Below are 17,644 nucleotides of genomic sequence, written 5' to 3'. Positions count from 1 at the left end.
CTTATATTATTCAATAAAAAATATTTATTCTTGATAATAATAATATTTAAAAAATATGTCAACATGATATTAGTTAATATTTTTTTCCTAATATTCAATAAAAAATATTTATTCTTGATAATTATAATAATAATAATAATAAAAAAGTATTTAATCGGTTAACTTAGAAATGCAGTTTAGATGGCATTTATAAATAATTATAACAAGTTCAACAAACATGAATTTGTTTAGAATACAACACCCAATAACTCTGAAAAATGGATGTGTCATGTTCCTGCTTTTGAGAAGGTGAAATTCTTCTTTTGGACGACTTTATATAAGTCCCTTACTACGAGATTGATGTTGTGTCATTGTAGTATGCTTCAGACAAATATTTGTCCTAAATGCAATCAAGACGCTGAGATGACTTTACACTATCGGGAGACTGTGAATTTGTTACTCGCTTTTGGAAACCTACTGGCTTCTTAGACCCCTTATTCTTCCAAGGAAACAATTTATATGAATGAATTAGACATGGCATCAATGGTGACTCTATATATTTTATTGCTTGTTGGTGGTTGTAGCGTGCTAGGAACAAATTGTATCTTGTGAATGAAATGGTGTCTTCCTATGCTTTGAAACTCATAGTAGTAAACTATGCTAATATGTTAGCTAAATGTTTTTTCGAACATAGTCAGTCTCATCCAACAAAAACGATTACGTGAAATGCACACAAAGGTAATAATATGATTTTGAATGTTAGTGGCAGTAGCTTCGATAATCTCGGCGTCTCGGATTTTGGTGGATTGATTCGAAATGCTAATGGTGCTTAGGTTCACGGTTTTGCAGGTAATATCCGTTATTCCAACATCCTTCATGCTAAGCTGGTGATGTTATATCATGGATTGCGCATGACCTAAGAACTTGACATAAAAAACCTGATGTGTTATTCTGACTTCCACTTTGTTATCATACATATCTCTAATTTTGTTAATGTTTGGCATCACTATGCCACAATTTTTCACAACATTAAATAGCTTATCTCTAAGGAATGATGAGTTCAACTATTTTATACTTATAGGGAGATGAATGCTTGGGCTGACTATCTAGCAAAATATTGGATTGGTGATGATGTTAATGTTAGGGTGGAATGTGACAATGATGGATTGAATGATGCTAATGTTAGAGTTAGAGGTGACAATGTTGGAGTGAATGATGCTAATGTTGGGGGTTAGAGGTGACAATGCTGGTGTGGAATCAAAATATGTTGAAGTGGAATCAACAAATGTTGGAGTGGAAGCATACAATATTGGTGAGGTGCATGATGAATAGAGTTTTGATGACAGTGAAAATGAGAGCTACCAGTATGATAGTGCTCTTGAAGTAACCTTTGAAGATGAAATTGATGGGTACTTTGATATGTGTCATTTTGGATATGAAAATTTCTATGTGATATGCCAAAAATTATGTTGCTACAAATAATGATATGTCAAACAATAGAAATAAGATTAAGCCAATAAATAGTGTTACAAATTCACATGACATTACACATAACAGTTGATACATACTCCACTTCAACATCTTGTTCAATTGAATTTGAATTTCCATCACCGCATTCCCTAGTTCTTCATTCTAACCCTCCATTTTTTGTATTGATTTTTTGTTTCATCAAAATCTCTTGTTATGCTTTCCACCATATTCCTCATTATTCGATTCGTGTCTTCTACCAATTCCTCATGAAATCAAGAGAAAAACCACATCCTCTTTGCAAGGATCCCTGTAAATTTCAAGTATGGATCGAAAGGTGTTTACCATTTTTTAACATACCCAAATATAAATTAGGGCTTACCTTATAATTGTGACAACCCCAAAAGTTCTTTCCAAATTTCTTCTCAGTAGTTACCCTATAAAGCACAACTTTATCTCCACAATGACAATTTGGGTCAAATCGCGAGCTACTGTATACACGTGACTCACAACTTTCATAATTTTTCTGCTTCATATGCGAAGAAGACTGGCTAGCGTTCATCATTCATCGACCAACACGAGTTGAACAAGATGAGAACGATGATTGTGGATACGAAGAAGATTTTGAACAAGAAGAAGCTTTTGCCCTAATTTTGAAGAAGATGGAAGCGATGATGGTGAAGAACCCATAAGCATATGGAATATAAAGAAGATGATGAGACCTTGACAGCTCACCTGGCACGTAGATAAAATAAACGGATGTTGAGGCCAACTGACGAAAGGGACTTGTTTGCATCTTTTAGAAAATTAAAAAACCAAAGTAACACGAAAAAAATTAAAGGATCAAAGTAAACCAGAGGGTATAGTTAAGAGACCATCATGAGTATTTTGTCTATATTGAATGTTGCTACTTTATAAATGTAGGGTATATATTCGTTGTTGTAGTTGTGTAACAAAATCCCTCGGTTCTATTTTAAAACCGAAGGAAAAGGTTTTTGCTTTTTTAATTAAAAATTAAATAAAATAAGAAAATCCATCGATTTTATTAAAAAATCAAGGTAATATGTTACAAGAAAAAAATGGTGAATGATAAAAAAATTAAAAGTAACATGTCACATTTCCATTTCAATATTTTTTACCATTCACCATTTTTTGTGCTTGCAATTTACATCATTTTTATGAATAAATTTATAAATATTGTCAATCGAGAAAAACAATAAATTATGGAGTGTTTTCTTTAATTGACAACATAGGAAGGTTATTCGAAAAATACAACAACAACAACTACATTATGTGAGATCGATTGCAAAGGCAGAAAAAAGTTTTGTTCAAGATAGAAGAACACATGACATTGGAGATTTTTTTATGTCTTGCAATCCATCCCAAAGAATGATGCATACGAGTTTGGGGAAGCTACATATATGTTAGGTTTAGGAAAAAATCTGTTTAACGAGTGATTTTATAAAAAAATTTGATTATTTAGTCCCTCAATTACTATAGAAACCGAATGAATATATCATTTAGTCTACAAATAAAAAAAGAAATGCACCACTTTTAAAGAAATAAAAACAGAAATTGTATTAGTTGGGATTCAAAGCATGTCTTGGATTATTTTTTCCCTCGGTTATAATTAGAATCCAATGGAATGTGCGTTTTTATTTTTAAAACAGATAAAACATGGTGCGTCTTGGCATTATACCTCAGTTTTTTAAGGTGAGGCAAAAACTTTGTCATGAAATATATTATTTGTAGTAGTTCCATGACTTTTTCCATATGTGGTTATAGATTGTATACATGTCATCATTCACGCTTTTCTAACAGGGCGTGCCATTTAGTAAGTGGATGTCATGCCTAGACACCATCCTTTTAGGGAGCGCCTAAGAGAGGTAGATTCTTGTATCGCCCATGCGGGTCTTATACAAAAATATCACTACAGACGTGTTCCACAAGTTCATCCAAAATTAAGGTACAAAAGTAGGGGTTTATGATTGAACCTTGATGCAAACATATTGTAATAGGGAAATCGCATGTCTTTCCACCTTGTGTCTACACACTAGTCAATACCCCTTCATACATATCTTAGATAACTCGAATATATGCAATCCTAATCCCTTTATTCTCTAAGGATTTCCATAAAATCTCTTTAGCCTATCTATCATATGCCTTCTCCAAGTCAATAAAAATTAAGTGAAGATCTTGTTGGTCGATTTGATACTGCTCCATCCTACGCCGTAGTAGATAGATTGATTCCATGGTCGACCTACCAGGCTTAAAACCAAATTGATTCTCAGTGACTTGAGTCTCTTTTCTTAATATTCGTTCAATCACTCTTTCTCATAACTTCATGGTATTACTCATAAGTTTAATCCCCCTATAATTTGCATAATTTTGTATATTCTCCCTGTTCTTATTGATTGAAACTAAAGTGCTTCTTCTCCATTCATCCGACATATATTTTGACCTCATAATTCATTAAAGAGTTTGGTGAGTCACTTAATACCTATATCTCTTAAAATTTTCCATACTTCAATAGTTATGTTGTCTGACCCAACCACCTTACTATTACTCATCATTATCAACGTTTCTTTTGTCCACTGTTTATGAGTTCGACAGTAGTAATTATAGTTTCAATCATCTTCTCTAATGTCGAGTCTGCTAGAGTTCAATGAGATATCATATTCATTATTAAATAAGTTATAGAAATACGTCTTCCACTTATCATTTATATATATTTCTTGAACTAAGACTTTATCTTCTTCATCTTAAACACACCTCACTTGATCCAAATCTCTTATCTTTGTTTATCTTTCCTTAGCAAGCATATATATATATATATATCCCTATTTTGTTCCTAAAGATTGGTATAATCCATCAAAAGCTTGGGTTCTTGCTTCACTCATTGCATTCTTATTCATATTCTTCACTTTCATGTACTTTTATCAAGTTTTAGCACTTTTACACCTAGACCATTCTTTAAAACAATCATTTTTTACTGTAACTTTACTCTAAACACTTTCATTCCACCACTATAATTCTTTACCTTTAGGTCCAAAACCTCTTGATTCACCCAACGTCTCTTTAGCCATTTTCTAATCTATTAGACCATTTTATTTCACATATCATTTGCACTTCCTCCAAGATCAAATGCCACCACTGATATGTGGCGCTTCCATGTGGCTTCTGCTCTTTGCTCTTCCATTGATTACATCCATAACCAATACTCTATGTTGGATAGTCAAGTTCTCTCCCGAAATAACTTTGTCGTCCAAACAATATTTGACTTCCTAATAAGAAAGAAATCTATCTGAGAACATATCACTCCACTTTTATATGTGATAAGATGTTCATCTCTTTTCATAAATCAGGTATTTGATATAGTAAGATCCAAAACCGATGAAAACTCCAAGATGAATTTATCATCCGCATTCACCTCCCCTAGAAAATTTTGGGAGGATTTAGAAGGCTTATTTCATGAAATAAGCCTTTTAAATCCTCCCAAAATTTTACCTTAAGGTGTTCTGCTAATCCAACCTGAAGTGCGTAAGCACTAATAACATTATAGGTGTCTTGTTCCACTAAAAATATCAAGGTTGTAATTCAATCTCCTACTCCTTTCACATGCCCAATATCATTGTTCCGCTCCATGTCCACAATAATCCTCACCCCATTTATTGATCTAACTTTTACTTAAACTCAAATCGATTATAAGCAACAAATATTCACTTTTAGCTCATACGTAAAGCAAGAGAGTTGAAGTCTGATATTTACATTTTATTATTTGGTTTAGAGACTTGCATGTCATCGTAAAAGGAAGAATAAGGAAGAAGTAAATATAAAAGTTATAATTTATTTTCTTTCAGCTGAATTTGACATGAAAAATATATTATCATAACAGTTATACCAAATGTCCATCGTACATGACAAAATTTGTGTAACCAAAATTGAAAGGGCCCTGAGTTCATCCCTTGGCAAGAGAACATAAACTTTCTATGTCTAAAGAATTAAGGGTGGTGAGTAATAATTGATACAGAAGGTATAGCCAACCTTTTGGCAATTAGCAGTATTAAAAAGCACTTCATATTCCAAGGCCGTCCAGCGTAGGCGTAGCTTTACTCTCGCATAATAACTTCAATTTCTGCACATTACACCACATCAGAAGAAACAATTGTGCTTTATATAAGTTTCTTGCAAAAAAATGATGGAGTTATTACCGTAAGATATTGTGCAGGATCGTCCATGGAAGTAGTGCCTAGGATTACTTCTCTTCTTAGTTTTGTTGTCAGTTTGTGACAAACACGTAGCTGAAAATAACAAAATAATCTTAAGATGGGATTACAGTTGCAAAATTCCGGATATAGTTGCAGAAGTTCTTTATCATATTTACCTCAGATCGAGTAGCCCCGCCAATAATAAACACAAAGATTCTCTTTCCCATCTTCTTGAAATCAGCGGCTACGTTCTTTAACGTGGAATCACTGTGGAGTATTGGACAAGCTATTTGTTCAGGCTATAATTGTATCCATTTGAATTTGAATGCAGATTTTATTTCTGTTAAAGAGACATTTATGTTTAGGTAATAGTTCATGTCACCTTGAATACCCATCGTCAGAAGTACGTGACTTAGCCCAGTTGGCTGTCCGTCGAGATCTCATTGAATGAGGAGCAGCTGTTGGAGGTGGAGCTGCTGTTTGAGTGCTCTTGCTGCTTCGAGCAGAGTTTCCTTTGGGAACGGGAATTGGTTCATTTTTACATGCATAGTCACTCTTTGGCAGTTCACCTTTATTAAGACTTTCAATGAGCTCCTGACAGGTGCAATGGTAGCTATGATTTACATTTGATCTTATACAATACTAAAACTAGTCATGTTATAATCAAACGATAATATTTCCGTACCATGTTAAAATCAAATTCTTCTCATATAATTCCACAACAACAAAAACTTTTCTCAATAGGTATGGGTCATAGATGACTTTTCAAGTGTGACACTCTGAACAAATCAACTATTGACATTTTGTGATAAATATAGTGGAAAAACTATATAACCTGTAACTTCTAAAATCTAACTAAATTAAACATGCAAGGTACTAGGAGCTGGCATGTTTTACTAAACAATGATAGGAGATCAATCAACTTGCAAAGCCCAATTTTTCCTGTACAAGGATCCAATATGATGGGTTATAGAGCTCCTAGATTATATTAGAAAAAAATGTTACTTTCTTTTTCTAATATTCACGTAACGAGAGAACCCAAACCCAAAGATAGCATTTCACTCACAATAAATTTGGAAAAGAAAAAGCTTGCATGATCTTTTGTCGTACCTCTAAAACGGGATAAAATCGAAATAGTGACCATGTTTCTTCCTCTTCGTCAGTACGATCTTTGCGTGCTGCTTGCGGTGCCTATGAGATAAAAACAAGTTTTAATTTTATAGATAACTTGATGGGAAATAAAGCATTCACTCAAGGGCATGCAATAGAACATTTTGCAATACAATGCCACCTTCAGCTGAAATATCTAAAATCCTTAACCAAAAGGAATCCATAAATCATATATTTTTATTGTTGTTCCTTAAGTATATAAGTCCTCACTTGACATATTTCTTTTTTTGTGACTTCTATCAGCACAAAATGAATATATATGTTTACCTTCTGGTTACTGAACTTCAGAGAGAAACTACCAGCAGCAGATGCCTTCTTTGTTGAAGATCCCGCCAGCAGTTGCATATTACTGATAACTTTCATGTCATCGGGTGATAGTTTTGCCAACTAGTTAGATCAAAAAAACCATCAATAATGTTTGCTTACTACAATTTTTTTTGAGTTATAGTATTGCATTCATTGATAGATGCGGACTGCATATAAAATCAGACTGGACCTTAGAAATTAAACATATCAAGTAATGTAACAGCCTAGTATGGAACCTACTTTTTCCTGAGTCTTAGACGCGTCATCCAAATTTATTTATGATGCAGCTATAAACAAAGTGATCCATACCCATATACAGAGATAGTTTGCAAAATGAGACATGAATGTGTAACAATTCAGATCTTAGTACAATTGCAGAAGTTTAATTCAGTCAATTTTTGCTACCGATCTTGTAAAGTGCATGAATCTGATCATAACTTGAACATCTTCACTGATTTTAGAGTTAGGAAAAGCAGGAATATCAGGCATATTTTTAAATTATAAACCTAATAAAGAAACATCATTTGTAGAATTCATAGGCGCTGGTATCGACCTGCATTAGCTTTACACCTTTATCACCCTCAAACTTTTCAGGGTAGACAGATGCATAGATCATCAACAACCGCAACTTATATTCAGGAGTTGTATTCTGCACGTGGAAAATTCTTTTATAAGGAAATTACATATATTGTGTTGAGATGTATATTATATTGCCTAATCGGAGATATGGATTCAGTACAAGACCTGCTTTGTTCTTAAAAAGTTAATAACGTCCTTGGCTGCAGCGTCCCCAAAAACAAGATCTTGCTCCAACTGTCCAAGCTCTCGAAGATCTGTGTCTCTGATGATTCTGTTGATCTTTCCAGCTATCTGCTTTGAATTAATAAAAAGCAGAGTGGTCAGAATAGAAATGTGTTTCTTCTATTTTGTTGTGACCCTTATCAACTTAAAAGAGTTATATGTTACAGCTGTTTGTGTGTCTTGGCGAGCATGGCATATCGACATATCGAAAACTATGCAATTTCAGGCCTCTTACATTCCATTGCCATTATTCTTATTTCTTAAGCTGCAATCAAATGCTCCTCCTAGATAACTAAGAAAAAAGTTGTAAGAAAAGAAAGTAAGATGGAAAAACTCGATCACCTCTACATGGAGTGAAATCTTTTCCACTTGCTCAGTGTATTGGGGCAAAGCTTGAACCATTTTTTGCAAATCCCGTGTCGATATTTCACTACCATCTCTGCAAAGTATCAAAATTATACGTCAAAAGTGCTTATCCCACTATAGACAAGTGCAATGATACCTTTAGTATTGAGAAACATTTTAACAAACCATTAACCTTAGTGGAGAAGGTTTGAGAGACTATAAATCTTTTCTTTTGTATATATTTAATGTATATTAGTTTAGTTTCCAATTTTAATATAGAAACTACTAGCAAGGTTCGGGTTCAATGTATTTACATTAATAAGAGAAGTTGGGATGTGATTATTCTTATTAGGGCAATATATCTTCTGTTGTTTGTAACGTGCAATCGCTGGTGATAGAGTACCTATAGTTGTACCATTGCTGCATTTGAGTAAAAATTCTATATTTTGATCCAAACTCAAGTTACTAAGCATAGTACAAAATTTGATATCCAGACCCGTTTTTAGACTCAGCATGTTATCTGGTGGTCAGTTAAACGAAAATGAAATACTTTTTTTCTTACAGTGTATTAGCTTTGGAAAATAATAAATTGAAAATATTAACTAAATACTTGAATTAGCTATAAAATTTGCAATATTGCATGAGATACAAAATACATTCATTCTAAAGTAAGAGAGACAAAATACTTAAATTAGTACTTTGTAATTCATGCAATATTAAATCCAATGCAATATATAAAATAAGATGTTACTTCCCAACATAAAAGGCTTGCCCAATCATGCTATGCGTAAAAAAATAATGACAATACATTGAAAGCTAGAACCTTAATTTAGACTGGCATTGCACATAACAAACAGATGCTATTTTTCGTAAAACAAGGATTAGGGTGTCAGTGAGAACCTTCCACTTTGTTGCATTTGTGCTGCTTTGTTCTTTGATACAAAGTTGGTAAACTTTTCATGCAATCTTTCACTAGCCTGGAATTTAAGAGATAAAAGAGCATTGAGATTTGATTCAGACAAATGAAGTGTGGGTAGGTAAAGAGCGAATAAGACGTACATCTGCTATATGTGTATGGCGAAGTTCGAGCCAGACTGGATCGTGTTCTTCTAAAACGACCTCCTTATTCTCAGGTGGACCCCCTGTTTTGCTAGCAACCTAAAATGATTGCTATCTCAATGAAAAGCAGCAAAATAAAATTTTTATCTACAAGGTAAGGGAAGGGAAGAAGAATGTCATACCTCATGTATGTATTTATTTCCTTCCATATCCAATAAATCATGGCACATGGCATCATAGGTCCATTCATGAATGACAGGAGCAATCTGTGGTTGAAGATTCATCGGTTACCAAAAACGAGATATAAAATGAAAAATTAATTGTGAAGAGGAGTATTTTTAACCTGGTCAACGGATCTATCGACAATGATCAGGTCGCATGTTTCTTTTTGTGGAAATTTGGGAATAGTAGATTTATATTTAGAAACCATGTCCCAAACTGCATCAGCAAGCTTGGTAGGAACTAATTCACGACTTACTGTTGGTGAAGACTCATCACTTTCCTTTGCCGAACGATAGTATACATTCGGTAACTCCTAATGAGATAGAGATATTAAAGTGTAATATTTCAGAAATTATAGAATACACAAATCCTTATCAATGAGTTACACTGAAAGGTCAACTTATTCCTTTATAGTAGGAATCATAAAATTATATGACTACAGCTAGATATTCACAAAACTTTATTAAATGAAGCTAACGAGACAGGACTTATCTAATAATTTCTGTAAACTCCAATTAGCAGCATTTGGTTATATTTTCCTTATGTTTGAGTTCAAATGTGGTATAGCCTTGTTGTAAATAATGTATTTTTACTATTATTAGTAGTAATCTGTATCCGGCCCATTATTCCATTAGTGAGACTCATTAGGTTAGAAAAGCCTATACAAACTATAAAGAGGTTAGGGCCCATATGTCATTCATACTAGAAGTACAAAATTCAGTTTTCACACAGCTTTGTAGGGTTGATTTAGACTCAACCCAAATTTCTCATATGGTATCAAAGCCTATCCTGAATCTGTTGTTAGACTTTTTGCATCGTCCACGTTTCAAGCTCATTGCGTTAGAGCGCGAGGGTGTGGTGGAAACTCCGCCTTCATTGTGGTCTGCCCCAGTTGCGGCATTTGGATTGCGTTCATTGCAGCCTCCAACACCTTCATTGTGTTGGGTGTGAAGGGATGAATTTAATCTCACATTGTCTAGAGATATGGCATGTGTAGTGTTTATAAAGCTTGGGCAACCTTCACCTAACATGTCAGTTTTATAAGGTTGAGTTAGGCTCAACCCAGATTCTACAAAACCTTAACCATCTTATTGTCTCATAAAATTGAGCAAGAAAAGTAGTCCATTAAAACCTTGATACAAGTTAAAAGTAAAAACATAAAACATGAGGTGCAAAGGTATTTAAGTAATACCTTCAATGAAGCAAAAACTGTAGCTATTCGAATCGCCATATTATTCAAGTAGGTATTAAATCTACGAATGTTGTCAACATTTCCATAAAGTTCTTGCAGTGCTGTGTCTTGATCAGTGATAAACCCCTACACAATATAGATTTTGGAATACAAATCAATGTTTTTCCTCGTTAAAACATTATGTACAAAGGTCAAGGTGATTCTTTGCTTTAATATAAATAGAAAAACAAACATAGTAGCTTCTTTATTCAATGGCATTCACAAAAGATGGATAGTTAATTTTGGATATCACTTCAACATGATATCCAAGGATTTTAGGAGAAACTAATATAAAACTAAGGGGAGCCATGGTAAAACAGATGGAGCTGCTACTCTGTGATCATAGAGGAGTTGATTTGTGGCGGGAGTTTTATAGAAATAGATTGTCATTGTTTAGGAGAAAATATGCATGCATGTAAGTGTACTCCTGTCTTAAATATGTCAAATTTTACTGTCTATGTAGTCATTTTTGGTTACATGCAGGAGTGCAGTTATGCATAATTTCAGGTATAAGTTGAAGAATCTACATGTCGTTAGACGAATATATTTTTTGTGGTATGCTTTGATCCTACTCCATGTAACCGGGACTTATAGTTGTATACTTTGGTCCTACTCTACTTTATGCTTGCATTATTTATTTTGTTTTTAAGTTCCATAAGGCAAGCGGCATTTCCTTTCCGCTCTTTTCCACACAAGAGGGGCTTACTTATGTGTATGCATTCCTGCGTAATGTATACATAAGTAGTAGTTAACAGATGACATCTTTAGAGGGAGCAATGGCTTGGTACTTGGTGGTACTTACAGTCAGTTCTAGTGCTGCTCTATCTATATCATTTGTTTTAGCATCACCTACTAGGCAAGTTGATTGTGCAGCATTACTTTGGTGTGTAAGTTCTGTGTCTTGCATTACAAATCATTTTTGAAAGTTTGGACACCCCTTACGGTTCCTTACATAGACAATAGCATGAATATTTAGAGAGGAGGGTTTATGATACTGTAGAATGAGAGTAGATATGTCAGTGGACTAAACTATTAATCAATGATGCAAATCCACTATCTTATGAGTGAAATACATTACCAAAAACATAAAATAGTTCTATCATTATATACCTGGCTATCTATCGGAAAGTATTCCAAATTCATCTGCAAATTACACCAAAAATAATTTCGGTCAAAAACAATTTGACGATGATTACTTGCTTATAAATATTAGATAAAAGGTTAAAACAAATCATGACCTCTCTCAATGCACCTATGCGTGGTAAGACACTTGTATCACATTTAATGTGGTTTACAAGCTCCTTTGGGATTGGTGAGCTGAAAAATATATACGCTCTGGAAAGTAGTATAGGAACAAAGGACCACCGCCACCCAAAGAAGAAAAAAAAGATTAATGAAATGAAACAATCAAGTTGATTCCAAACGTATAAATGATAATAGATGAAACAATAAAATATTTGTGAAAACCAAAAGTCTGTACATACTTCTTGTACAGGGGCTCCCTTCCAGACATATCAGACAAGAACATGACCACACTGCATGCTAGCAAAAGAGATGTTTAATACGGATGGAGTATACAAGCGAAAAAAACCAAATAAAAGAGAGAAAAAATCAGTTGAAAATGATGCATGGAAGATCACCGAGATGATTGGCTCAAAATGAAAATAAAATTAGACAAAAAGAGGATCAAACATATATTTAACCCCTAACTAGAACTATCTTAAATTATTGCAGATTATAATATCACATTCATTCCAAATTGCGAAAAAACCCATTTTCATAGATATCATATTTTCAGTCTACTTTTTTGATGTGTTTGGATTAGGCATCTGAGTTTTCTTGGAGCCTCACCCCATTTTGTTTTAATCGCTTTTAACATATTACAGTATAAAAACATTTCGATTGCTGACTAAGTATCACACAGGTTCTAGTTTGGATAGTTGGTATTACTGCATGCTTTTCCATGTCCCCTGCCTTGAATAATACAATTATCACTTCCTTTACAACTGCAATATGCTATCCACAATTGAACTGCTATCTATCATTAAATTAAGACCAGAGTATCTGAGTGACTGCAGCACCCCTTATTTAATATATTTATCAAGAGCAAAAAATTCAAGCACCTTACAAACATGTTAATTTGGGCTAGTCTCACGGTAAAGGTTGTCTTTCTGATGTAATTGTTGTGTCTACTAATACCCCGTGCATTCCCAAAGCACGTTTTGCATGTGTTAGCTTTCTAATTCGTAAACTTCATAGCGGACAACAAAATAAGGGAATTTTCTATGATTTTTGAATAATAAAGTCCTTGCAACCTGACAATCTTTCCGAGAAGGATTTCCATTAAACTTGGTTTGGCCGCTATAAGCCAAGAAGAAGAATATATTAGAACTCCTAGTTATTCTTTTGGATGTAATATATAACATGCCCACTCTATCCTCCACCCATTGTTAATTTATAAAGATATCTCTGTCATTAAATTATAGAGGAACTTGTCATTAAATAATTTTCAGAGAATTTCTTGTTTTTAGAGTTTGGAACCCTCTGCTTCCATGTGATAAGTAAAAATACACATGTTGCATCAAATTGTTAAACTAAACTACAGAAGACACACTCACACACATATGTGTGTGTCCTGAAACTGTGACGGGAAAGAAGACAGACCGGCTAGCTATGCAAGCAAGTGCAAGACAAAAGTAGTGTAATAAATCTATGAAAAGTTGCACCTAACTTTTCCTTGAGCACTACAACAAGTGTTTGATTTTTACATGATTTTTATTGTTGACATGAAAAATGGATATTTCTAATTAAGAAACAAAAATTACTTCTCTTTTGAAGGCTGGATGAAATAAACAGCATCCAATGATGGTAACGGTTGCCTTCTCCGGAAAAGGTCTTCCACCACTGCAATGAGATACGACCAAGTTATATTACAACAATATTTTAATAGAGTAACCTTGAAACGTTCCTTCAGTGAATATCAGAAGACGTGATAAACATTGAACAGAAAACACCTAATTTATACTCAATATTCAATGATAAGATTAACTACTATCATGTGTAAAATGGTAATATGTCTTAATGAGGGAGAAATATTGTCGTAATGGTACTTTGTTATTTTCCAGTTACTTAGAATAGCACACAATCACACATACTTGAAACACTACTTTGTCAATTTTCTTAAAATTCTTGGAAGTAACGAGCTTTAGTGCCAACACTCACTTCTAAAGTGTTTGGCCATTTATAGACAATGAGAAGTGCGTCTTACAAAGCTAGTTAGTTTTTCCCCCGTGCCATCAATCAAAGCAAATTGGTTCTCAAAAAAGAAATGCAGAAAAAGTAAACTCAAATGCCATATTCTTTTAGTGTTCTTACAAGAAACTTCTTGGTCTGTAATATCTGCCATTTTACATGAATGTGACATAACTTTCACTGTAACTTTGTCCATTATGAGCACCTATAAGAATCAGAAAAAGTAGACGAATATCAGCCGTGAACTTGAATCAACTAAAGATAACATACAAAGATAAACCACATATGAGAGGTGCAAAAACATCCATATTAACACCACACCTTCCATGCTTTTGAATCCCCAGACTTTGCTGATCTAAGCATTTCATATAATAATCCTATGAACACACAGAAATGAAAGAATTAGGAAACGGTTCAAAAAAGTGAAAGAAACACATGCATAGTATATTAAGGTGCATATAGAAATGCTTATGAAGATAATTTAAAAGCTAAAACATGTTCTTAAATTTTTTTCAGCTTATTTTCATAAATTTAACATAATAAATATATACTACATATATACAAACATTCCTTTAATTCCTATTCCATTGTAAAACCAACTTATACACACAGCAAGAGTACAATTTAGTTCAGCCTTTTTTTCTGTGGCAAATGCTTTTCCTTAATTGGAAGTTTGGACAATTCGTCAAGTGAATGGAATCACGGTTTACCACCATGATTTTGTCAAACTCACCATAATTCCAAACATGCATGACTTCTATTTTGAACAATGTGCACCAAAATGCGGTCTGAAAAGTTGAAGCTATCTCATATTTCTTTTGCTAGATTTTAATCAGAGAAACTTAGGTTCACCATCTAGAATATTGGACGCATAAAAAATTAACATGAAAAGAATCCCCAACCAAATTTCCTAATTCTTTTTAGTTTCACCAACATGATTCCGGGATTTTATTCTAAACCAAATCATATACAGCTATAGAACAATTTCAGAGGTTCTAGTTTCTAGTATGAAACACTAGCACCACTTGACACAAACACCAAATACTACTAGTGACAAGTAAGCATCTCTATAATTTAAGAAAAAAAAAGTGATCGAATGTAACTAAGTGTATGCTTGATATTGCGGCAGTTTTTCCATAATCACGGTGGCTCCGTCATTTTGTAGAAACTCCAAAATGTAAGGTTTTAAAAAACAGTATCACAGCAACAACGGCCGCGACAACACGGTATCAGAAGGTGCCAATACGGATACCGTTATTATAAATTATGGTTAATTCGCACTGCGACGACCGTAATTAGTGTGACAATACCGAAATCGCAAAAGCCTTTATGCGGACGTTATTTAAAATCTAAAACTCAGGTGGCTCACCGTAATCCTGTCAAACTCATTGCGAATCTAAACACGCACTACATTTCAATGTCATGATAACGGAGAATCGAATAGTGTCGGTCCTACATAACTTTCCATCCTAAGCTATATTTCCCAGCTCATAACGAAACAGAATCAGAAGCTTCTCTGAAGCTTCGCATCCACAGAAACAATCGCAAAATAAACGAGATAAACGAAATGCGAATCGGGAAGAAAAGGATCTCACTATCGCGGCTGATATGACGAAACGGCTTATAGTCCGATCCACCGCCACCGCCATAGGAGGTTTCGGAATCCGATAGCGACATTGTTGATGCTGCAACTTGTTAGAATCGAAGCTGTGAAGGAAAATTTGGGAATGGAAAATGGAGAGAAAAAACCGTTGGGACATTTGAGGGAAGAAGAATAAGCTTGAGAAAGTCGTTATTATTGTGACGACGTGTAATTTGGAACTCGACTTTCGGTTACGGGTTGTGCTCTCCATGTCAAACTCATTTCGATTTTATACTGGGGTTTAAACGATGGCGTTTTGTAACTTGCTAGCCACATGGTCTCTTAGTTTTAGAAGTTTTAATTTAAAATACTTCTTTCTTTTTTTTTAATTTTAAATAGTTATTTTTTCTAATTTTCTAAAAAACTATTATAATTAAAAATTAATGAAAATAACTTGTATTCAATTATTGCAAATGTGTCATTGACATATCAAGTGAACTGTAAAGTCATCAAATTTTGACCTTAGGAACTAAAAATTTAAATTTTAAAATAGAGATCAAAAATAAAAATAAAAATAAATGACCAAAATTATAATTAAACTTAAAATAAATTAATAAAATATCGGTGTCTTCGCAAGAGTATTTATTGGCTTCGAGCATTTGTTAACATACTTTAAAAAAATTGTCCATAAATTTTCATATTTTTTTTTATATTTAAATCAATAATTTAATTTTTTTCATTAGATATAATTTTGACTCACTACAAATATCAAAATTAATTTTACTTTCTATAATTAGGTGATAAAACTTGAAGCAAATACAACTAAACTGAAGAACTTATTCATCTTCCTTAAAAATATTCAATACATAATAAAATATATTGAATAAACTTTATGCAACAAAAATTAATAGAATAATTAAAAATTAAAAATATTAATGTTATATTAAATGAATTAATAAATTAATATTTTAGAGTTTTATTCATTAAGAAATTATTCTATAATAGAAAATACAAAATTTAAAATATTATTCACTCTCTTATTTTTATAATAATTTATTTCTATATTTTTTAAAATGGTCAATAAATTTTTCATTTTTAATATTTAGCTCCTTAGTTACATTTTTCTTGTTTCATATATTTTTTAGAATAGGAGATATTTTTTAAAATCTTTTTTTATTACATTAAACTCATTACAACTATCAAACTTTATAGTTTTTTCATTAATAAGGGAATAATTCTATAGTAGAAAAAACAATTTTAAAATATATATATATATATATATATATATATATATATATATATATATATATATATACTATAAAACTTTTTGATTATTTTTTCCTTTTTGAATAGACGACAATACTGTTTGATATGTTCTTTCTTTTCGCAATTGTGACATATGTTGGAGTGAATGATTTTTCTTCATCTTTTCCTTATTTTTAAAATGTCTAAATATGCTGATGACGACAAGTGTGATGTTGAAATATACGTTAACCCAAAGTTAGCGTGAGTGTTGTTGTTGATATACGTATTCATAGCAACTCCTGCTACCAATTGAGCTACTATTGTAACACCCCAAATCTACCCAACGAATATTTAATAAAATCAGAGTGCGGAAATTCAACATACAATTGGGATGTCACATTCAACGTAAAACAACAAACAACTTAATCACATATATCATAGATACATAGCACATAACTCGGATGAACCGATAAAACCTGTTTACTCTTTTGAAAAATAAAACAACTTTTATTAATAATAATATCAATTATTCAACTTCACTTCGCATAATATTTTTATTAAACTAAAACAACTTCACCAACATCATATTACTTCATAAATTTCACTTAAAAGTTAACAACTTATAGTTATAACAACAATTAAAAGACAATCGTTCACCCCCCGAGTGCTACGTATCAGAGCAAGACCCAACTTGAACTAACAGTAACTAAAGACTTCATAAAAATACTTCGACTTCACAGCTATTCTTGAGTACCTGCCCATTTCCCATGGTAGGGG

General features: G+C 32.9%; 1 protein-coding gene across 1 annotated transcript; it reads right to left on the bottom strand.

Moving 5' to 3' along the window:
- Window positions 1–5,317: 5,317 nt before the first annotated feature.
- On the bottom strand, window positions 5,318–15,891 carry LOC131606432 (protein transport Sec1a-like). The gene is made up of 21 exons (XM_058878662.1): window positions 15,636–15,891; window positions 14,362–14,417; window positions 14,164–14,245; window positions 13,614–13,692; window positions 12,273–12,323; window positions 12,027–12,123; window positions 11,899–11,931; window positions 10,750–10,875; window positions 9,679–9,870; window positions 9,518–9,601; window positions 9,336–9,434; window positions 9,177–9,253; window positions 8,274–8,370; window positions 7,875–8,000; window positions 7,684–7,779; window positions 7,092–7,211; window positions 6,765–6,845; window positions 6,037–6,248; window positions 5,831–5,921; window positions 5,658–5,747; window positions 5,318–5,581 (listed from the first exon to the last, which is right to left on the bottom strand). The coding sequence occupies exons 1-21, from the start codon at window positions 15,715–15,717 to the stop codon at window positions 5,522–5,524; spliced, it is 2,031 nt and encodes a 676-aa protein (XP_058734645.1). The 5' UTR covers window positions 15,718–15,891; the 3' UTR covers window positions 5,318–5,521.
- Between the last annotated feature and the right edge of the window lie 1,753 nt (window positions 15,892–17,644).

The sequence above is a fragment of the Vicia villosa genome, linkage group LG5 (genome assembly GCF_029867415.1).
Source record: "Vicia villosa cultivar HV-30 ecotype Madison, WI linkage group LG5, Vvil1.0, whole genome shotgun sequence".
Lineage (NCBI taxonomy): Eukaryota > Viridiplantae > Streptophyta > Magnoliopsida > Fabales > Fabaceae > Vicia > Vicia villosa.
The sequence above is the reverse complement of the archived record's forward strand: the minus strand, read 5'-3'. Positions and strand labels throughout refer to the sequence as shown.

Bases quoted from the DNA above. Each gene is read 5' to 3' on its own strand.
- LOC131606432 (XM_058878662.1), bottom strand. From the start codon at position 15,717: ATGTCGCTATCGGATTCCGAAACCTCCTATGGCGGTGGCGGTGGATCG. The intron at 14,418-15,635 runs GTGAGATCCTTT...GTGTGTTCATAG, and splicing joins TCGTCATATCAGCCGCGATA to GATTATTATATGAAATGCTT. The intron at 13,693-14,163 runs GTAAGAACACTA...ATCTCATTGCAG, and splicing joins TACAGACCAAGAAGTTTCTT to TGGTGGAAGACCTTTTCCGG.